At 45.0% G+C, this 23719-nt stretch overlaps 1 protein-coding gene across 2 annotated transcripts in view; it reads left to right on the top strand.

Moving 5' to 3' along the window:
* The window catches only part of PRDM16 (PR/SET domain 16), a 350362-nt gene that overhangs the window by 302694 nt on the left and 23949 nt on the right, over positions 1-23719 (top strand). Inside the window, exons 6-10 of one of the 2 annotated variants that reach the window (XM_030018556.1) lie at positions 6941-7139; positions 11942-12089; positions 12618-12771; positions 17140-18541; positions 22375-22459. In XM_030018556.1, coding sequence (XP_029874416.1) covers positions 6941-7139; positions 11942-12089; positions 12618-12771; positions 17140-18541; positions 22375-22459 — 1988 coding nt within the window. Of the gene's footprint in view, positions 1-6940; positions 7140-11941; positions 12090-12617; positions 12772-17139; positions 18542-22371; positions 22460-23719 lie in introns of both variants that reach the window. The other variant, XM_030018558.1, reaches the window with a different exon arrangement.

Here is a 23719-nt window from a genome sequence, read left to right as displayed (position 1 = left end):
TTTAATCCCCAGGGTCACCGTGTTTCTTTGGGTGTAATGAAGATGGGCCAAACCATTCCAAGGCTTGCAAAACACTGGTCTTTAGAGCTTGAGGTTACACGGAAAAGGGGGATCCAGGCAGAGGATGGAAGAGTCATCGCTTGAATTATTACTGCTAGAATACAGACACCTCTGAAAGCCTGCAGTGATGCAGCGAAGGCCAAAAGCGTGATTATTTTTAAAAGAAAGGTCACATTTTTATTACTGCAATGTCTCTCCGGCCTTGCAGTGAGTTGGTATTACCGGACAAGGTGCATAGCTCAAATAGGCTTACAGAGGGAGAAGTTTCCTTGACCACGTATTGCTTGTGGAGCAACCTGAAAGGCTAAGCCTTGTTGACTTCTTCGTGTAGTAACATCACCATTTTCCTCTAAATCTCTTGCTGTTAATTACTGAAGTTCAGTCATCACACAGACTGTCTAAAAGACTGTGATGCCTTCCAGGTTAAGTGAGCGTTTTCTGGTAAGCTAGAGCAAGGAGCAATGCGCTAAGATTTTTTGATTCTCTTCCTACACCAGAATGGTGCTATGTGAAATTCAAGACGACGTGTAGAGAGGGATGGGAAAAGAGAAAGACAAGAGAAGACTTTTGAGTCCTCCTTCCTTCTTCATGGTGCACAAAGGTGGCTATAAAGTACTCACTGTTTTACTAAGAAGCAGCACGGAGCTTTCTGCTTGTCATTCTGTTAGACTGTTGGAAGCTTTGGGTTCAGTTGTAGTTTCCCAAAGAACAGAAACGTGTGGTACTGCAGAGTAAGAGCAGCCAGAATTCCTATGGTAAGATTGCAGATCTGATGCAGGGGTTTGGGAAGAGGCTGTTGCAAGGCGGTTAGGAGGTGTCATTCCCTGGGGACAGGTTGCTGCTCACCTGCTCTTTGCAGGGTCCTTGCATGCTTCTCTGTAGTAGCTGTTGCTGGCTCTTGTCAGCGACAGGAGAGCAGGTTAGCGGGACACGTGGCCTGAAATATTCCAGCAACCTGAGAGTATCACCAGGATTTTTTTTCCCTTTGTTAGAGTGCTTTTCTCAACGTTCATCTGAGACTCTGACTAACGTTTGGTATCCCACCTCTTTCACTGCGAGTGACAGAGCCTGTCAATACAAACACCTTGTGCAGTGGAAGTGATCTCTTAGGAAAACTAGGAAAGATGTGCTACACCATTCCCCAAAATATTATAAAAACAAGGCAGCAGCACAGACGTACCTAGAGTAATCAAAAATGGTACAGATTCTTACTTTAAAACGGTTGTTTGCAGTCCCGAGATGAGTACAAAACCCTATCGTAACAGAGCATTGCAGAAACCTAACCTCACGTGAAGTACATTGTGATCCTGAAATGAAACAAAGATCAGTCTGGACTGGCAAAGTTCTGCTCTATTTTCTAGGGCTCTTAGTTTCCTTGACATTTGGTGACAGTGAAAGTTAGAGAACGATGTAAAAGGTACATGAATTTTCTCAAGTGAAGAGATTATTAGGGCATGTTACTTATGTCTTTTTCTGTTCATTCATTGAATGTGCAGCCTGTTGCAAGTTTCGCATTATTATTTGATGACTATTTTCTATAAATACATTCTCATCTACCAGTCGTTTTTAAACTGTTAGTTGGAAATACTGTTCTACTTAATTGATCGCTGACATTTGAGTTGTCTCACCTGGACATCCTACAATACATTTGTTTTCTTTTACCTGTGTATGAATATAGTTTTCAGATTCAAATTCGCAGTAAAAATCTTTTTAAGAGTGTACATATGATATGCACAATTAGTTTGAATTACTTCTGAAAAAATTGCTAGTTTGAGGATTAGTGCTGCTGAAAGCTCTTTTGCGGAAGGTCCGTAGGTGAAGTGGATGAACAGGCAGTGCGGTAGCTGCTGTCTCACTGAGATGTCAGGTCTGGGATTATTTTTTCAGTGTTCTCCCCCCAAAAGTTGATAATTTTCTTGAGACAAACAGACACAGATGAATAGTTTCTGTACTCACAATGACGGAGTAACACATAGCTTTTTTTTTTTGGATGCCAGGGAGAAATCAGAAAGAAAACTCACCACTGTTTTGCATTTCTGTTTCTAATAGGCTTTTATTTGAACAAGCAAAAAGTGCTCCTTGTTTTCCATCTTTGTCATTATGTAACATTTATCTGTATCTTCCTGGTAATGTCTAGTGCTTTTGCCACATAATTGCTTTCAAATTATAATAGGCCGACATTAAATATTTGACTTCTTAATACTTTTTACTTTCAGTAATGCTATCTTCCCGCTGCCTCGCACCCCCATTTTGATTCTGATTTAACAAGAAAGAAAATGCAAAATTGTTCCACACAAAGATAATTATCATAAAAATCTTTTATCCAAACCCCAGCCAAACACAGCAGACCCCTTATCACTGCAGGAATTTTGAGTAGGGCACTTGAACTCCTTTGAGATTCAAGTCTGGTAGATTAGCATGTAGATGCCACATAATTGTGTTCCCCTTGGTTTCTCTGAAAGCTATTAGGCACTGATTTATTTTTCTGTTACATTCCTGCTTTGTCCTGAGTGTTACTGATGGAACTTAAGATAGGCACATATAACCATAGATTTGACAAACAAGACATAGAGAACAGGCAGCAATTTTTTTGTAGCTGGATTTTTCTTTTCTTTTTATCCCCTTCTCCCTGTAAGATACTGAAGGAGTAACCTTTTTAGAAGGGCAGTATTTTCATTTGCGGTGCTTAAAGAAAGAAGAAAACTTTAATGAGAACTTGTTTTGAAGGGCAGTATTTTTACTTTTGGTGCTTAAAGAAGGAAAAAAAACAGTTTAATGAACCTGAAGTCTACAAACTGGGTGTCTGATACAAAGACACAAAATAGATACCAGGTCTTATTAGTTCAGTCCTGAGCCTCCTTTGTTACTTAGGCTTCATTTTTGCGGGGTGATGGTCTGGCCCTTAGTCTACAGGTCAGTTCCTTTCCCTGCAGTGGTATTTATTGAGAAGTCTGATCTCTGAGCTTCTAAAGCTCAAAACGGGAACGCTGGAGGAATGGGTGTTGCGTATTGATATGATATAATCAGCCACTCTACCAGCCAGCCAGTTCTTCCTCTGTTTAACCTGTCTGAGCATCCAAATAGTTTTTGCAACCGGTGGCAACATGCGTGACACATGACTACAAGGCTTTTAATCATATTTTTGTCAGTTCTTTAATTCTTCTTTTCAACAAAAATATTTTTTTCCAAACCCAAATATTCTGAAGCGCATGCATTTCTTTTCTTATCATCCATCTTTTCTACCTACGAAAAAGCTGTTGTGTTTGATGATGGAAGAGGAACGTTGCTGTTACTGAAGCACGAGCCTGTACAAAATAGGCAGGGTTTTTTTTCAACTTAGTGACATGCAAGGGCTAGAGCTGTAAAATCTGTGTAGCTCTGAAAGTATGCAAATGCAAAAGCAAAAAATCCACATGCCTCAGCTGAGCTGTCTTGTTTCTCACATTTCTTAATAGAAGCCTGATAGGGGCAGCTCCTCCGCTTGTGTAAGCGTAGCTCAGCCAGCTTCTGCCGACTGAGGATCATTGTGTGTAATTTGTGTGAGATGTGTAATTCTGCTGACAGAGAGTGAGGAGAATTAGAAGCAAAATCTCTTCTCTAACAGTTATTACTGAGGCTGTCTGTCTGTCTGCTCTGTAATCTCATAGAAAGGACAAAGCCATGTTACTCTCCTTGATAACAACAGGTAGTGCTTTATCAGGTTGTATACTGTGGGAGGGGGTGCTTGCGAGTTGTCCCTCTTTAGCCAGGTATGTAGTAAATTATTCTCCAGGGCTAGTTTTCCAAACTCGAAGTGGATTTCTGGTTCCCAGCAGATAGTGTGGGTGAAATAAGACACTATTAATCGTGTAAATCTCAAGCTGAAGTAGGAAGAATTTAGTTTGGATTGGCAGAAGGTATTTTGATGCATTTTCTCTGAAGTCAAAAAAAGAAAAGAAAAAAAAAAAAAATCTGTTTCCTCCATTCCAAGTTTTCAGGTCTGGGGAATTGCCAGTTTGAGCTTGAGAGATGCTGGGAGTTTCGTAGGAGCTTCTTAAGAGGTGAAGGTACCTGGGGGTTCCCAGTCCGGAGGGCTTTCAGTCGCTTCTACAAAAAAGCCCTGTCGCCTTGAGCCATCACTGTATTTACAAAAGAGCAAAGAGGAGGACCGTTTGAGTTGCAGGGTGAATTCTGAGGTAGACAAACACCTTGCCAGAGCAGTTTCACGTTATCTGGAGTTAGTGAGGGATTTATCCTGTTACTCCACAGTTCAGTGGGCTGCATGAGTCAAATGAACTTCTATCCCACGTACGTCTCTGGGAGTCGAAAACAGAACAAAAGTAAGGTCATGTTTATTAGTGCTAGTGACACTTTTGAGTACAGCTTGACGTCTGAGACTATGAAAATTGAACGTTGTAGGAGATAAGCGCTTGTTTCAGAGCTAATGGGAATTCGTTAATAATGAGGAGAGGCGGCACGATGAGATTATTGCCTCAGCCCATGCAGTGCGTGCGTTCGGGACACTCGATGCTGTCAGGCTTGTCTCTTCTCACTCGAGTTATGGACATGGGGTGAGCGAAAAGGTACCTAAACACACCTAATCACAGCCCTTGCCCCCCTCTCACTTGCTGCTTTCATGCTAAGAATGTTTTCGGTCCATAAACATGTGCAGATGAAATCTTGAATTTTGCTAGGTAACATTGTATGCTTCATGCTGTTGTTACAAGTAAAATGCAGTAACAAGACATGTCACGATACTACAATTCTTCCCCCCTCACCCTAAAAAAGTAGTTTGGATTCTTTTAACGGTAAGTTGTACACAGTCTCTCAATACTGCTAGGTACTTTTTTATATCCTGCTTTCCAGGTTCCCCTCCCCAGAGACATAAAACACATGAGATACATATTGGTACTGTTCTACAAAATGCTAGTAAACAGAATTTCTCTAAGGAGCAGAGCAGGGCCTGATCCACTTCACTGTGAGGCTGCCGACAGCAATTTCAGAGTATACCATCTGTTAAAACTAGTTGAAATGGGAAAGATATGGGTAATTTTTTCGCTTAGGTCTCCTTTTTTAGTCAGAATCCCCTTTCCCCCTCCAAAGGAAGGTGTTGACCCGCTGGATTTTATTTCTTTTTACATCCGTCTCTTCTGCACTTCAGGAAATCCTATAGCATCTCTGCGTTTTATTCATTCTGTGTGTAAACGGGGCATAGTACCACTAGACATGCTGCTTGGATAAATAGCAAGGCTTCGCTGACTGTGTCTCGGTGATATTTTCTTTTTTAGCTGTGTTTGACATTTTCCAGTTTGTGGGCATGTCAATACTTTCTGTGTAGGTGTGGACCACTTTGGGTTTCATCTGCCTACATAGCTTGCTGTCGCAGCTTATGGGATCTTGTCTTTCTTAGTCACCGCAGAAGCAAGTCGCAGACTCCCCAGCGTGCAGGGGCACAGGTCGAAAACCACAGCCTGAGTTTAAATAGGCTGTATTGAGAGAAAGGAGATTACTGCCCGAGTGCAGGCAGGGAAGCGGTGGTCGCTGGGTGTGACACTGCCTGCGCTTGTGCTTGTACTCGTGTCACACTTTGAACAAAAGTAACCCTGATTTATATAAAACACAATCTCAGGCCTTAAAGCACGGTCTAAGTGGTAGTCATTGTGCAAAACTTTGGGCAAACAAGTGCGTGGGGGTTTGCCGTAAGGTTGCAGCTTCTGAAAACGGCTCCAGGCAGAGAAGCAGCCACGAAGACGCGAGTGCCGCCCGCACCTTCCCCCGCCGTCCCCTTTCCCCGGCGATGGATCACTCCATCGACATTGGCTTTTGGCTGCATCTCTTAGGGTATTTCCACTCTTCCTTCTGAGCTAATGCATTTTACCACAAGCTTTCCTTTCGAAAGTAAAGTTATCAGAAAAAGAGAATAGAACTTAACACGAAAGAGAGCCCCGGAGTCCGGAGGAAGAGGGTAGAGGAGGACAGGGAAATGCTGCACCGGGAACTACGTGGTGGCCGGAAAGCTTCTGTTTCAAGCTGCCTGCCGGGTGGAGAAAGCCGGAGCTATCCCGACTCCCAACTCCCTCGCAGAGGTTGTTCTCCTGGAAAATTTACAGCTCTGAGCTGATTGTTTGGCTTGGCACTATAGTCAGGATGCTGCCTTGTAAACTTAATAATAGCTGCCCTTTTTTTAATTTGTTTGACCTTGACTACAATAATTTATTATGTGCATTAGATCTTTTTTTTTTTTTTTTAAAAAAAAAAACAAACAAAACAAACCGGCACAACAACAAAGAATTTGCCTCCCTTTTCTTTCTTCCATGGTACTCCGGTTTTGAACTCCTTGGGTTTGATGGCGCACTGCGCTTCTGCAGTTGTGCGGGATGAGTTGAGAGGATAACATTAGAAAGACATTTTCTTAGAAAGGAGCTTCTCCAGGTTTGTGCTGTGGCAATTTGCTTTTCCCACTATCTGTCTTTATATGAGTGTGGTTTGTTCCTTTTTTCCTTGGCAGCCCTTTTTGAGGAAAAGCTCGTTCGTATTTTCAAAAAACCTCATTGCAAACAAACGCAGTACTCCAGAATAGCCCCAGTATTTTGTGTATCTACTAATTCCCATAGGTCTCTATGTCTCAGCAGAGGCCAGGACACAAAGAAAACAAGATCTCTCCTGGTTGTGTGATTTATTTTTTTTTTCTTGATGCTTAAAGTGAAAGCAATCTGCTGGCACAGCCTACCTTGGTTTCTCTCCCCTGTCACTTGCAAATTTCCTCTTAGTTTGTTCGCTTGTTTGACAGATCCTCACAGAATATTACGTTTTCTTTACAAGCCCAGTGTTGGGTAAAATAATTAGACTTGCTTGAACTTCCTGATCCACAAGTCAAAATCGTCTTCTATGTCTGTTGTAGAAGAGCACACGTTTCGCTGCGAGGACTGTGATGAACTTTTTCAGTCAAAGCTCGACCTGCGGCGACACAAGAAGTACGCCTGCAACGCTGTCAGCTCCCTGTACGAGACCCTGAACGACGAGATCAAGCAAGAAGGTCTTGGAGATGGACAGGTCTATGAGTGCAAAGACTGTGAGAGGATGTTCCCCAATAAATACAGGTACCAGAAAATTGCCAGACCCTCCTCTGGCCTGCCCCTCTCCATAACTCCTGCGCAGCCCTGTCCGATGGTGGGAAACGTGGGACCGAGGTGGGCGCTGGGCAGCTCAGGACGGCGATGGGGATATACCTTTCCTTTTCCTCATAGGGTTAAGGAATGCCATTTTTAGGATCCTTCGATGGCATTAGCTACTGGGCAGCATTTTATTTCGCCTTGATTTCATAGGCTGCGATGCTTTCCGTCACTTTGTTGGCAGAAGCATCCACAGATTATTGGTACTATAAAGTTTAAATGGTTGTTCTCTGAATTCCCTGTGACTTTTTCAGGGCTGTGACACACAGGTTAATAGACCTGGTTAGTATCTCTGCAGCGACTGCTCCCATGTGATCTGGTTCTGAGGGAAGACAGTGGTATTTATGTTCTGCCAATATTTGCACAAAGACTTTTTTTATATGTAATTCTTGGTCATTTGAGATCAGTGGCTATAAAGGAAGTGTTGTTACCCTGAGAACCCTTAACATGGTCGTGAGCTCCTATTTGATCTTGCAGAAGCAATTAAAAAATTCTCTTCCAGTCAAATTTTTGGGTTTAATTGTTTTTAAAAAAGAAAATGTTCATTAAAAAAATTTTGTGTTCACCAAGCATTTTTGTAATAGAAATATGAAAAGGAAAAGAAGAAGATAGGACATTCTCCAGCTCATCTTTTTATTTACAGTAATTATTCAATTATTATGATAAGGCAACTCTAAACAAGAATTAAACTTTTTTTTAAAAGGAAAAATTCTTTGGCCCAATAAGTTTTAACTGAAAATTCGCATCTTTCAAGCATAATGTGATAGTATTCAAATACAGCTTTAAAGCAGAGATCTGAGATTTCTGATTCATTTGCAATGCGAGACTCAGATGGTTAAATATTAGGAGCCAGGTTTAAAAAGTTGAGGTGGTTTTTTAATCACTTTAGGATTGTGTTTATTTGCATCCTAAGCCTTTAACTCTTGGGCTGTATTTTCAAGGTTTTCTCCACAGCATAAGGACTAGGGTTCTATCTGCTTACCGGAGGCTGAAGTTCTCACATACTCATTTCAGTTGACTTCTTAGATGAACAGACACCACGCACAGCAAGATTTGTTACAACATTGTGAGAACTGGCAATCCTCTGTCATCTACTATATAAGTAGAGCAAAACCATTGAGCTTAAAGCCAGTATAAGGCTTGTTTCATTTCAGTTAAAAAATTTAAAAATATGATGTTCACCAGCATTAGTAATTTTGAACTTAATTATGTTGTTGCTTTCAGATGTTTTATCTAGGTGAGTAAGTGAAGAAAAAAATCTATTTTAAAAAATGTAGAGAAAGGTGAAACATAAAGAACATTCCACCGGTTTATCTGTATTAAAAAGAGCTTGGCTCTTGGCTGTGTTGTGGGCGTTGTAAAAGTTGGTAATAGATACTGTCTGCCGGTGAGATCTGTATAGTGATTTTGTTAGCACAGTTTGATGTCTTTATTCCTCACCTTGTGTTTCTACGTTGGCTACTTTTGATTAGATACTAGGAGGCTACAATTCTCTTAATTTTTTTACCTAGCAAGAAAAGGTGAACTTCCTTTAAAATTATTTTAGTAGAAATTCCAATTCTTTTATCTCTCTAGCTGTGTTGGAAACTTTCTCCTCTTTAGCTTCCAGCACTCTGGTTTTATGTTATTTTAGGAAATACCCTTTTGAAATGTATATGTCGTCTCCTCTTCGTCACATCTGTGTATTTCCTGACTCTCCTTGGGGGTCTCCGGTGGCACTGTGTACCCATTCTGCAGGGGTTAAGAGATGCAGAAAAAATTTAAGTCCCTTTTTCCCTTTAGTGAGTACTTAACCCCTGTGAGTAAGATGTTGAGAGTCGCCTGGTGAAGCTAATTCTAGGTATTCAAATGATGTGGCTGAGTTAAGGTCCGAGTTCCCCTTGATTTCTTGGGAGAAGTGGGTAAGACAGACCTTCACTCCGTTTAAGGCTTGGCTCACCTTGGGGCCCGTCTCCATCGCGAGCATTGCCGGCAGCGGAGCAGAGAGCTCCCGCACCAAGCACTGCTTTTAAGTGGCGGTTGGCAAAAGGGACGAGCAAATGACTTGCTCAAAGTCAGATCGAAAACCTTGGCAAGGGCGAAGGACAGAACACCACTTCTACAAGCCCTGTCCTGATTTATTTTCAGGACCTTCTCCCGTTTTGATTCTTCAGAATCATCACTCCTAACCATTACTTTACAGACCTTGTAATTAAGAAGAAAACGTAGCAGAACATTTACCGGTCATCAGTGTGCTCAACACAAATATCTCAAGCTTGAGGCAAAAGTCCATGTGTCTGCTAGCGTGGATTTCCAGTTTTGGAGCACCCCTAGGGTGACGGAGAGGCCTTTTCAAGGTATTTCCAACTGAACTCAGATGGCGATGCTCCAAGGCATTAGCCACAGACCTGTACACTTGGAAAATGTTTGGAGTTGTGATAGGGGCTCCCGGGCTCGTTGGGTACGTTGCCTTTTAGACCATTGATTCCAAATGTTTGGGGTTTTCTTAAGCAAGTAATACAAAGTTCGTTTTTTCAACAGGGGAAAGATAGTGTCAGCGACATCACCATTCAGCGTGCTGCACGCTGATGGCTTTACTGGAGCTGGGAGAGAATGTCCACATCTATCCCTCCCCCATCAGTCTGCTGCATTTTATGTACTGAGAAAGCCACTAAAAGAACAGAATGTATCCAGTCAGCGTACCTAGATGGTCTTACAATTTTTCAGAAGTTAATACAGATCAAATCAAGAGTGCCACTGGGGAACTGAAATTGAGCATTTAGCAGCTGACTAAATAAATAAATGTTTTGCTAATCCCAGTAGGTACTTGCCTCTAAACAGCATATTAGTTTGTCCATATTTGCTCTAAATAAACTCATAAATCACAGTTAACAGGAACGTATTTTTGTATATGTATATGAAAGGTACATATTTCTTTGTATGTGTAAAAAATTTTGTAGTGTTAAGAACACCATTTCTTTAGCAAAATGAATATTGCTTCTTTAAAATCAGTGGATTGGCAGTTTATAAGGGGCATGTTCATGAATATTAACTATCTGACCTGGAGGAGGAGGAGGTTCTTCAAGGGACTAGCAGGCTGGTGGCTGCTTAAGATTCGTATGTAGAGTTGCTGGGCCGGTTACAGTCCCACCAAGCCCACTTGTGATGAAGCCACCTTCTACTCGGTTGTCCGTCTTCGTGTGCCAGCAAATGCCCTCAGGGCACAAAGGTTTCAACGTGGGTCAATTGTCAGCGCGATTAGCTTTTACGCTGGGCATTTCAGAGGACCCCAGTGTCGGGTCCATTCTGCTCCGCCTGGGTGCTGGCAGGTGCCTGCTGGTGCCAGGGTGCCTGTCGGCATACCGTCCCACCGGGGATGCAGGTCCCCGCAGGCATCCGAAGGGAGTGAGAGGAGGATAGTCTGAGGACGTGCCAAGGCTGAGTGGATTCCTAGGTTTCTAAATCCCCCAGGCTCTGTGGAAACGCCATGGGGTTATCTGCTGTGAAGTCGTCCTGTAGCATTTAATGAAGACTGGCAGGGTTTTCCAGTAGTGTTTAGTTTTAATGTTCCTATAAAAAATATAGCTGTGCTTTAAAGTTCCATAGGAATGGTTTAATATCGATCTGTAGGGGATTTCAGGCGGTAGTGGATTTCACATAGGTTTGTCCCGCATCAGAATTCACAGTAAGGAGGAGTATTTGTAACTCCCGTTAAACTGCGCCGAAGGCAGCAAAGGACCCAAAATTTATTCTTTCGTTTCTCAGGGCCTGAGAGGTGCGGGATTTCCAGCCTGCTTAGTTCATCTTACAGCAGTCGGTCTTCAGCAGAACGGTTTCCCAGGTTCCGTACCTGCCCCGCTGCCACCGACAGTGGCTTCCCTTGACTGTCACGCCTGGTTCGGTGGCCCAGCGGAGCGCTGCGTGCTGATGCACGGGGACGGTACTTTGGCGTAGGGGAAACGGAGCACCCTGTGCATTTCTCTGAAAAGTCATCCCCGCCGTGGCCCCGTTCCAGCAGCCACTTTGGTTTGCCATCATCCTCCTGGTTTGGGAGAGGCTGCCAGTTGGCAGAAGTTGAAATTGCCGAGTTAAGTAATAAAAGATGCCTGACATTTAGAAGTGAAATGTGTTTGCACCTTATCATGTTTCTTTCCAATGTTAAGTTGCTGTGTTCTGGGAAGCTGTGGGCTTTGTGCCCGTGAAAACGGCAATGTGATAGTCTCGGCAGCAACAGCTAATATCTTGTCTTTCCCTGTGGGGATGCCGTAGAAGCCTTGGTCACAAAGTGCTCATTTTTCCCTTCAGGAACCTGCAGGGTCAGGTCTGGTTTTACCTTCCTTTTCCCCCTTGTAAATGGGACTCGGGTATTTAATAAGAAATATTGTAAAACGCAGCGACATTTTGAGGCAGAGTAGGGCAGCTTCCATCGGTGAAATAAACGCCAAAAAAAGAAATGGTATTCGTGTGTCGCTGCACCTCCCATGGTCGATGTGCTGCTCACCTCCTTTTCACAAAGGCTTTTGCAGTTGTGCTCCGCGGCAGCAAACCCCCCCAGACCCTATGGGCTCGCAGCCTGTTTCTCCATTGCCGTCTCTGATCACCTCTCTCGCCTTCAAACCTCCCTGAATCGGGGCAGGAGTTCTGTAACAGTATGTGCCTTGGCTGGAAGAGCCCGGTTCGGGCGGGCGCTCGGATTTGGGCTCTGCGGGCTGCCGCCTGCCATGCGAGGTCAGCCTGTCTCTTTTTCCCAGCCTGGAGCAGCACATGGTAATCCACACCGAGGAGAGGGAGTACAAGTGCGACCAGTGTCCCAAGGCTTTCAACTGGAAATCCAACCTGATTCGTCACCAAATGTCTCACGACAGTGGGAAACGGTTCGAATGTGAAAACTGTGTTAAGGTACGGTGCGGGACGTGGTAACCGTGGACGGCTTTGCCTGGGAGAGGGCGCTGGGACCTGGGGGAAGGGGGTCCAGGGGACGGGCGACCCGTGCTGGCGCGGTTCGGTGGCCCGGCCGTGGTGCGGAGCGCGGTAACGGAGGGAGAGAGGCGTGCTCAGCTGGCCCCGGCACCTCCGTTCGGACGTGGAGCTCAGCCTTGCCCGGAGCGACTCGCCTTTGGCCTTTTCCCGGGTATCGGAGAGTCTGCCGGGGCGGCAGGTGAGCGTCGTGCAGGGCAGATGTGGGTAAGCAAAGAGCTGTTAAAACGCGAGCACCGCACGCTTCGGAGAGCGTGACAGCAGCCTGGCAGGACGCGGCTCGGCCCTGCTCAGTTCATTATCCGTTTGCAGCGGGAGGTGAATATCCCGCACTCCTGATGCCAGGAGCGGTGGTGGCAAAAAAAACCCGAAAAATAGTCAAGCTTTTCACGTATACGCTCTTCTCCCTACTGCTTTATTTCTCCTCCCTCAAGGCGTTTTCTCTTTCAGGTGTTTACCGACCCCAGCAACCTCCAGCGGCATATCCGTTCCCAGCACGTTGGCGCGCGGGCCCATGCCTGCCCGGACTGCGGCAAAACCTTTGCCACCTCGTCTGGCCTCAAACAGCACAAGCACATTCACAGTACTGTCAAACCTTTCATATGTAAGTTGTCACGGCCATCACAGAGCTCTGGCTTTTGCTATAATTGCACGTATCCTGCGGGGGCCCCCCAGTACTAGCTGTCCCTCTGTGAGCAGCCGCTGTAATTTTATAGGTCAGAGCACAAGATGAAATTCCGCAGCGATTTTTTTTCCTTTTTTTTTTTTTTTTTTTTTTTTTTTGCATGCTCCCTGTTTTTTCAGTAAACATTCATGGCAGTTTTTGACTTTCTTGACAAGTTAAAAGCTCAGTCTCTCAGCAGTCCTAGCGATGCCATTTTCTCATATCTTTGCTTTCTCTCGTCTTTTTTTCCTTAATAATTTTTGAATGTTCATGTTGTTGACATAAATAAATAGCTGACATAGCCTGATGGAAATGTTTTTCGGGGTGCCTCAAATCCTGTAGCCATTGTAAAGAATTTGGAATAGTCACAGAGACGAGAAGAAGGTGTTTTTTAAAAAGAGTTTTTTCCTTCTTTATTTACTGCACATTTCATCTAGATAATGCTCGGAAGCCAAATAAATAGCAGGTTAACCGTGTCCATAGCGCCGTCTTTAGTGGGATATCTCCAAAAGGGCATTTTCCCTTGAGAGCCGTTCGTCTCATTTCTTGTCGTTCTCAGGGTTGTATATTTTTTTAATTGACACAGCATCTATTGGATTTTGATAACTGCGCAGAAAAGTGGATCGTGTCACAACAAAGCTATAGAAACTTTAGGGACTACTTCCTGACACTCTTCAGAAAGCGTAGTTCAAGCACAGAACGGGATCTGTGTTTGATTCCAGGCTTTGATGTTACGGTAGGGAAGCCACTGAACCCACTTCTGCCTTTTTTTGCTATTGGTATAATGGGAACAGTATGCAAGAGTATCCTGGGAGACTCGTTTCATTAGTGTGTTCTGAGATAATCAGATGGGTGTCAGCAGAGGAAGAAAAAATACTCTTATTGCTCATTTTGATGCAATCTTTCATTTGATGACGGGCACATGAAAGAGATAATTTGAATCGCGTAGTATTGCTGCAGTGAGATGAATGATTTCTTCTCATAATCTCCTCACTCTCACCTCATAAGAATTAGGGAGTTGTCAGTCTAAATCAGTGTGTAAAACAACTGGAGACTGATTCTGCCTACTTCAGATGTGCCAGGTGGAGTCACATGCATGAATATGGAATCCATTAGCAACTTTAGGGGAGCCATGAGGCAGGATTCACTGGGAACTTTTTCTTTCCTGTTCAATGGAAGAAAAGGGTTTGTGTGTGCAGGGACGGCGGGGGGGGGGGGGGTGTTGTTTGTTTGTTTTTTACAGTGTTATACTTGGCTTTAAAAAAAAAACCCCAAACTGTAACTTTATAACTGCAGAACACAGAACAGCAAGAGAGGAAACTACACGCAGAGTTACTAAATCACTGTAGAACTGGAGACTTAAACAAAAATTTTCCAGTTTTCCCTATTTTGCAATGATGATGTGAGCTCTCATACCTATAGCACTTTTCTTTAGGGAATTTTGTGCAGCATTGTATATATCTAGCAACTCTTCCTGGGGTGGAAAATGAAAAAAAGGAACATGATTCCCTTGGAAGACTTTGCTTTTGTTATTCTCAGTCTTCTCATTAAGTTTTGCCACATGGGAATGGTGTTTGTGTAATATTGCGAATGCATACAATAAAAATAATGCAACCACCACAAACACAGTGTTGAGCCAGTGAAAACTGACAGAAAGTGCACTCAGTTGTGATAAAATCTGCTTAAGTAGATGAGCCATTTATTATAAACTTGTGTGTATCTTCTAAACCACAATGTAGCATCCCTTGGTACTTGGCAAAGGAGGTAGTTAAAATTAGAAAGGGGTGAATTTTGTTCTGGAAAGACAAATATACAAACACCTTTTAAAGAAATCTACCCAAATGTGGCATTTGTTCAGATATTATTAGTAATTTGAGAGGGAGCTTACTCATGGTATCCTTACACGTGGCGGTATTGGCACCTGCCTGTTCGTTTGGACTCACACAGTCACTCCCACAACCCTGAAGATGCTGGCTTTGCATAGGCGGGCAGGACAAGAAAAATACTCACCCATTCTAGAACCAAGGGTCAAGCAGTTAAAGTAGCACCAAAACCGAGACAGGCAGGAGTGGACAGGCTGTCCTGACTTTAGTTTGCCAGCACTTGGAGCGGGGGGCGGCGCTTTGCCTCCCTCTGAGACTGACTGGTGACAAGCACATCTCTTGCAATAGCAAAGCACGGGAACAGCCCGGAGAGACAGAACTAGTTTGTGGGACTTGAATGTTGTGCGGATGCCGACATATCCTTCTGCTTAAATTTCTATAGAAACAGGGTTTGTTTTAACAGGCCGTTAGCTTATGGAAAATAAATTGAGTAGTGCTTCCTTTAAGAACTCTGTTTAGATATTTTTTTAAGAAAACATTTTAAAATGAAGTAAAAAACCTAAATAAACCCTTTTTTTGAAAGTCTAAGGTGGCTAAAATAATACACCCAACAGCCATAAAACTATACGCATAGAATAATAGTAGTTCAGAAGAACTGACACAGGTTTTTAAGGGGTGATTGCCAAAAACTAGGGATGGCTTTAGCATACGCATTTGAAAAAGCTGTTACTCAAACATTGAAACTCTTCTGATGGCTTTCTAGTTCTCCTCCTGTTTGTGCTTCCTTTGCAGCTCCTTGCTGTATCTGGGTCCAAAGCAGAAAGGCTGAAATACTCTGAGGAGAGATGGTTCATCTTAAATTTCTAGTGCAGTCAGAAAGCAGACACAGCAGTCTCTTCAGTGACAGTCCACTGAATTTTGGGATGCTCATTTGAACTGAAATGTCAAATTTGTTAAATTTTAATAATCTCTGCTTTGAATTTCAGTAGAAGGGGCTTCCCCTTATATTTTCAGAGCTGCCGGTGGAACATTCTGGCAGTCGTTTGGTATTCGAACACTGATGTAAATCCTAAAGATTTAGGAAAAAATAGAGGGAAAGTCACTCTTGAGCGTACCTGTCGGTAAAAGCTGGGTGGGAGGGAGGGAGGAAGGACCGCTTCATCACTGAGTGGAAGGACTGGGTGTCAGGAGAATTCGGATTTGGGTCCTTGCCTGCCCAACTCCAAACAATATACTTCCCCTGTCTTTGTCTCAGTTTCCATGTTTACAGAATGGTGATAACAGCAGTTCTCCGGTGAAAGAAGTGTGTTAATTCACTAAGAAGTAGAATTTATTCCTATGTTGAAAGAGGCATCAGATAATAAAAAGTTACAGTGTTTTGATACATAGAAAAGTTTGGGTGGGATTTTTTCTTACTTTGCCCTGTTCCTTGCACACCAGCAAAGTCTGTAGGTGAAAGAGGTCATAAAAATTCACATTTTGAAAGCTTGGTATTTACAGGTCGTTAAAGAAAACGCTGATGTAGCGTTAACTTAGCATTGCTGGGGTGTCTTACTAATTTAACGAATACAAGATCTCGCCCCGCTTCTAGCTGAACTGAGGCCTGGCTGGCAAAGTGTTTATAGAACTTCCCCATGGAGTGGTTACTTACTATTAATGGCATTAAAGAAAGGGTAGGTTTGATTAAATGAGGCGAAGTTCTTCTCCCTTCAGCCTTCAGTGCTTCCTGCCATGCCAGGACTACAAGGAAAGCAGGCTAGCTAATACAAATAGGTATTGTCGATCAAACGCGTGATTATCATTATTGTCTGTCCCCCCAAAAAAGGTTGTGCAGGAGTGGCACGTCCCCTCCGATTTCTGTGGAGTCGCTTGTTGAGAGAGTCTCTAGGGAGGAGGGTTATCGCAAGGGAAAGGTGATGGTCCTTCTGGGGTGGAAGCCTCTGGGAGCCTGGCCCGTGCCAGCTGGGCGACGGCTGGGATTCCAGCGAAGCATTGCTTTCCGTCAGCTGCCCCTGGGGGTCTTGCAGCCCGCTCCCCTCGCGGCTCTTCCAGCGTCCTCAGCCGGGATTCCCAGGGCTGCCTCTTCCTTTCCCAAACGTAGCCAAGCTCGCGGCCCGGCGAGGCTGAGCCCCGTGTAGACCTTTAAAGAGGGAGATAGCTTTTCCCACGTTCTTGCAAACTGAAGCGACCAGATGGACTCCTTAGCCCGACGGTACACGGGGAGAGCTGAAGCACAAAGAAACTAAACGGTGTGCCCCAAGTGACGGGGGGAAGCCTTAGCGGGACAGATGTGGCGGTGGGTTTCTAGAGGTCCGGTCCAGCGCGTAGCTGTAGCCTGCTTTTTTTACCCCTTCTGTCTCCGGGGAGGCGATTTCAGGGGCAGGGTGGAAGGGGCGGGGGACGCTGGTGAAGCTCTTGGAGAATTCCCTGCCATTTCCTGTTAATTTCATATTGCTTTTGTTGTTGGTTTCTGTTGATGCTTTAGGTGAGGTCTGTCACAAATCCTACACGCAGTTCTCCAACCTCTGCCGTCACAAGCGGATGCACGCGGACTGTCGCACCCAGATCAAATGCAAGGACTGCGGCCAGATGTTCAGCACTACCTCCTCTCTCAACAAACACCGGCGCTTCTGCGAGGGCAAGAACCATTACAACCCTGGAGGGATTTTTGCCCCCGGCCTGCCCCTAACGCCCACTTCCATGATGGACAAATCCAAGCCCTCTCCCAACCTCAATCACGCCAGCCTGGGATTTAACGATTATTTTCCGTCCCGCCCGCACCCAGCGGGTCTTCCGTTCTCACCTGCCCCGCCAGCGTTTCCTGCCCTCACTCCGGGATTCCCAGGGATTTTCCCACCGTCTCTATACCCCAGGCCCCCCTTGTTACCACCCACGCAACTGCTCAAAAGTCCCCTCAACCACACTCAAGACGCAAAGCTTCCAAGCCCCCTTGGGAACCCGGCGCTTCCTCTGATCTCTGCAGTGAGCAACAGCAACCAGGCCACTTCAGGAGAGGAGAAATGTGAAAGTAGCCTGGAAAGCTCCTACCTGGAGAAGCTAAAAGCCAGGAACAGCGACATGTCCGATGGCAGTGACTTTGAGGATGTCAATACAACCACCGGCACAGATCTGGACACCACTACTGGCACCGGTTCTGACCTGGACAGTGATGCAGAGAGTGACAGGGACAAAACGAAAGATAAGAGCAAACAAATGGAGAACAAGCCGGATTTTGTCAGCAGCTCCGTGTCTGCAAGTTCCACCAACAACACGAGTGAGATCCCTCTCTTCTATTCTCAGCATTCCTTCTTTCCTCCCCCCGAAGAGCACCTGCTACCTACCACGGGAGCAGCTAATGACTCTATTAAAGCTATCGCCTCCATCGCAGAGAAGTATTTTGGGCCTGGCTTTATGGGGATGCAGGAGAAAAAGATGGGTTCGCTCCCGTATCATTCCATGTTCCCTTTTCAGTTCCTCCCCAATTTCCCGCATTCACTCTACCCTTTTACGGAGCGGACCCTCAATCACAACTTGCTGGTCAAGGCAGAACCAAAGTCACCCAGGGACCTCCACAAAGTAGGCAGCACCAGCTCAGAGTCACCCTTTGATCTCACCACAAAGCCAAAAGAGATTAAGCCAATCTTGCCGCCACCTAAGGTCCTGCCAGCCCCGTCCGCGGGGGAAGAACAGCCGCTGGATCTGAGCATCGGCAACCGCATCCGAGCCAGTCAGAACGGAGGAAGAGAGCCACGGAAAAACCACATTTATGGGGAAAGGAAGCTAATGGCAAGTGAAGTCTTACCCAAGATTTCCCAGTCTCAACTGCCTCAGCAGCCATCCCTGCATTACGCTAAGCCATCGCCCTTTTTCATGGACCCCATATACAGGTATTAACATACCCTGCCTTAAGCGTTTCCTCTAACGAGCTAATTTTCTAGCTGACATCGCAACTTGAGGCGGATCGGGATGTAGGTTGTTTAGAAAGAGCAGTGAAAGTCTGCTGCAGTTGATGGTACTCCTCTCTCCTTTGTCACAGCACGCTGAATTTTCTGAATCGAAAGGGCTGAATAACTGAAAGGAGTACTCGTAATCAATATGTATAAAGAACACATCCTTATTTTGATAAAGAAGAAACTTGACCTATTTAAGGACTCTCCCACGAGCCAACACTAAGATGGCACTTCTGCTGGGGAAATTCCAGAGGTTTGATTCGATAAGAATGCAGAGTTCAGCTGCCTCGGAGCCTGGGCTCTCATGGCTTGGGAATGAGTCAGGAGCCCTGGGAGCCTGGAAATGCAGCTCTCCCACTGACTTACTTGATGGCCCTTTGTGAGCCACTTCACCTTTCTTCTTCCCCAGCCCCCTTTTTTCTTTCTAATTCCCTTTCTTAGAGTTTTTCAGTTCATAGGAACTGCTGTTGTGGCCCCAGCCGTTCGAAACGTTTTTAAGTGTGGAATAACAAGTACTGTGTAAATACACGGTAGCGTGTTATTATCCGGACCTCTCCCAGACACATTTCTTGCAGACTTACCTTTCTTAGAAGATAACAAGGGTTTTCTAGTTTCACTTGAAAAGGATGGGTTTTGAGGAAGGCCCGGTTCGTTATGTCGTGCCTAGAATAAGCTGAACACGGAAGGCGGGTGTAAAGCAGACTGGATGAAGTTATCCAAATGCCAGTTAAACTTCCAGAGGGAATGATATCAGAATAAGATGTAAAGGGAAGACTTGAGTCTTCTGTTGGTTTAGAGTTTTTTATAAAACCCGTTTCTAAAGGAAAATCAGTTCGCGCTTTATGGTGAGGGTACCAGTACGTTTGCGTATTACCCATCCAGGCACTGGCGCTACCTCTGTTATCTTCCTGCTACGGACGAGATGTATTTGTCACACAGCAAATACCGTTTGCTTGTTTTTAGCAAAGTCCGGGGAAAAGAGGTATGCCGAACTAGTTTGATGTAGACTTTAACATGGCAGTTAGTTCTCCCTTAGGACAGGATGCTTCCTGACATCCATTTCGGTTCGCGGGTTTGGCCCAGAGGGCTCCTGGATTCAGCGTCCAACTGAACAGCCAGTTCCTGGAAGTGAACGGCTTGTTCTTGCGTTACTCGAGCTAAACGCGAGCAGCGTGCCGCGGGGTTGCGTAGTGAGCCTAGCTGTAATCCAGCCTGCTGGAAAGTTAATGGATGTGCTGCAGAAGCTGGTGTTTTCTTAGCGCTGGAAAGACTCCTAGTCACCGCAGAGCGATTATGTCAGCACTGGGATGGTTCGCTTGAGCGTTCAAAGGACTGGGAACAACAACGGGTGGCGTGGCCTTCGCTGCTGGCTGGAGAAGCAGGCCAGGAGAACAGCACCTATGTCACTGCCTTGCTGCTATTGTACGGTTGATAACTGTGGGAAAAAATGATGTCAATGTCTAGCCAGGCCAAAGAACTGTCAGCTGAGATGAGGATTAGTGAGCCCTCGTTGCCTGCTATTAAGAAAGCGTCTCTCGCTTTGCCAGCGCTCTCAGGGTTGGTGCTGTGTTGCTTGCTTACATGCTTACCATCTGTGATGGCAACGGCTACATCACAACCCGGGACGTGTAGTGTATTCTGTCTGGGACCCACCATGGTCATCTCCTCCTGGAAAAATAAGTAATGATGTAAATAGTCCGGCATTTATTTTTGTAAAAAGTACTTCTGGAAAAAAAAAAAAAAAAAAAAAAAAAAAAAGGAAAGAAATGGGATAGAAAGGCAAAAGCTTCGAGTTAGCTTAGGGTCCTGCCACCTCTGGGCATTCTCAGTAGGAATGTTAAAACAACACGGGTTGGAAAAGCCGCTGCCAATTAAAATAGCAGCCTCGGGAAAACCATGAAGGTCCAGAAGACAGATGGAAGTGAAGGATGGGGGCATCATTTGTTGCATTCCACGGGATGCATGTAGTTTTAGTAATATATTAAAATAGAAAGTCAGCGGTGGAGTTGCTTGCGAATCAGACTTCTGATGTAATGAGCTAAACAGCAGAGCTTCCAAGTCCCAGCTTAAAAAATAGGGAAATATTTTGTTTCTAAACTTCTCTTTATCAGACTCTCTCACATCGTTTGGCTCCTTCATTTTTCTCCCAAAGGCCACTTAAATCGTTGACATTTTCTCCTGGTGATATAATTTAATGCAGCCAGACAGCCTGAAATCAGTGCAGTTTTTAGCTCGGCCTTGTTAAGGTAACGTTCTCAGGCACTGGGCTGAAAAGATCAGCCTAATCCTCTCTCTGGTCGCTGCGGAATTCAGCTCTGACGAGGAAGTTTGTACGTTTGTTGTGTTCGCATTACCCGACACTGGGAGACGGTAAAGCTGCGTGAAAAGCTGCCGCTTCACGAAGTTTTTTACGTTTCTGATGCAGGTGGGGCTGTCTCTCGAGACGCCTGCTGCCAAGGTCCGGGGGGCATTCCCCTGGGCATCGCAGACGACGGCAGCACGTCACGGAGAGTAAAGCTTCACTGCTTGCTGCGGTTTAGTGTTTTACCTTATGTCAGGGAGAAACTTTTTACGTCTTGTTTTGCAGATTGTTGTTTTCCTGAAAACTCATGCCCGTAAAAACACGTACCTTCCAAAGCACAGCAAGTCTGACTGCATTTCAAATCCAGCTCTTCTCTTTTCTTCTACCCAAGAAAAATTAAATGCAGATTAAATACAGTTCACTAAATAGCACTCTGCATGACTCTTCTTTTAAACTCTTTGGTAATTTGATCCACACACCAATCAGCTGAAATGCAGCAAAATAATTTGCTCTCATTTATGCTGGACTAATGTAGTTAAAATTACTCTTACTATTGGGTTTCTGCTGGTTTAGCTGAGATGGACTGTATTCCAGTAATTTAAAGATGCAGCTGCGTTTATTGGAGTCACTTTCATAACGCTTTTTTCCCATAGAGGACATTTCAGTTTCTCTTTTTGGTGATTCCACACCACAGTTTCCCTGCAAGTAGAGTGTTTTGTGAAAGCAAAGCCACTATTTTCAAAAACAGGAGCCGAACTTTAGGATCGTTTCTGCATAGTAAGGTGCTTAAGCATGGAATATTTGAATGGGCCGAAGCGACATCAGGAGAACTCGGGTTCCTCAGTCACTTCAGAGATCTCCCACCGGTTCCTAACTTTTGAAATTGTTGTCCACATACGCTTGCCAAAGAAACTCAATGCAAATTATCTCTCAGCTGCAAGGGAGGAAATAAATATGAAACACCTAATGATTTCAGCACACTTGGGGCTGCGAAGTCTGGCCCTGTGTTAACTCTTAAGATAAAGACAAACTCTCAAAGACAAATTTTTTTCCATGCAGTGGCTGCCTACTGCGGACTCTGTAGAGCTTTTCCCACTTAAACATTGCTTTTGCTTGAAATGTAGGTTTTTTTCTTGACATTTCATAACAGCAGAGGTTTAAACCACTACAGCAGAGGCATGAGTTCTTGCATAGAAAGATCAAAATGTTTTCTTAGCTGTCAGCCTGATGACTAAAAAAAATACTGCCCAAAGGAGGGGACCCATTTTCATACCGTTTCCAGTGCCTTTTGCAGGGTAATTTGTGGGCCATAGTCTGTAGCATCCAGTAGAAGGGGAAGAAAGACATGTGGGTCAATAGGAGAATAGCTGCATATATTTAATTTAAACACCTCTGCAAATGGTTTGGCTGTTTCTTTGCTGCCTGTAGCCCTGTAAGGTATGTAACCCTCTGTGTTGTTGTCCAGCAGGGTGGAGAAGCGGAAGGTGACAGACCCTGTGGGTGCCCTAAAGGAGAAGTACCTGCGACCTTCCCCGCTGCTTTTTCACCCCCAGGTAAAAGCAGTGACATTACGATGTGGTGTTGATTGAATGCCAAGACATGTGAGATGGAGCTGGTACAGACAAGTCACTTGGGTCAGACTCTGTGTCATCCAAGGGCCTGACTGGGAACTCCAGTGTTTTCCACCAGTTACTTTCAGATACTTTTAATTTCAGACCTGGTTTGAGGATGATAGTAGTTACGCCTTGCTGTTTCTTTTGCATTAACAGAAGAACAGGGATGAGCTCTGGACAACTCAGCTGGTCTGCCAGACTCCCCTTTCACATGCCAGAATGCCTACGTAATTTTTTTTCCTTTGGGAACACCCGGTGCAGTCACTTGCAGTAGCGCAAAGTGGAGAAGGGCTGTCCAGCATCCAGGCAGTAGTGTTTTGTACCTGCCTGACGTTCCCGTACATCATCTAGAAAGCGTGAAAGTGCAGGGCAATGGAGAATCGGGGTTCGGTTCTGCCTGCTCCAAAACGTGATGGGTCACTTGGCGGAGAACTTGGATTCTCTCCTTCCTGCACAGCTGCTCTAGTCTCTGTTCTTCTGACAACTCACGGATATTTGCTCCCTCTGCATCTCCTTCAGGTCTGAGTCACTGCAGAGCAATGGGAAACGCTGCTGGACAGCTTTCCCATTTGAGAGGGGGCCGGGAATGCCAGCCCATCAGCCCACAGTGCAGCCAGGCCAGGCCCTTACCCCAGAGTATTTGAAAGGCACAGCTAAGGCCAGCGCAATCAAGACTATGCACGAGAATCAACCCCAGTTTACAGATGCCCTTATCTTAGAAGCGATAGCTAAACTCCCCCAGAAGCGATGTTACTCTTTGCCCTTAGGATTCCTCGCTCCATAATGATAATGCAGCAGGTTCTGCCACACGCTGCCCGACATCCTCTCCCGTGTGACGGTCGCCAGTTATCCTCCATCTCTCCTGCTGTGACCACATGCTGGGAGCTGAGCTCTGTGGTCATTATTGTGCTCTCCTTTATATTCGCATGCATTGTTCTCCTCTGATCATGTTTCCCACCTTAGATAAATAACTTGCAGGTTTGTGAAAGCTGGATCCTGGTTGCTTTCACAGCTAAACTTAGTTCCCTCATTGTTTCGCATCAGCCTCAGAGTTTGGTTAATAACTTCCCCCGATTTTTCCTTCATACAGGCTGGATAATGGTGACAGGCTGGCCAGGAACATCCTGTGTTTGTGTGAGTTAGAATAGTGGGGATATCTGCCTGTAAAGAATCTGATAGCAGGGAGGAGCTAGTGTGGCA

Source organism: Aquila chrysaetos, chromosome 6 (genome assembly GCF_900496995.4).
Source record: "Aquila chrysaetos chrysaetos chromosome 6, bAquChr1.4, whole genome shotgun sequence".
Taxonomy (NCBI): Eukaryota; Metazoa; Chordata; class Aves; order Accipitriformes; family Accipitridae; genus Aquila; species Aquila chrysaetos.
Note: the sequence above shows the minus strand (reverse complement) of the source record. Positions and strands in the feature narration are given on the sequence as shown.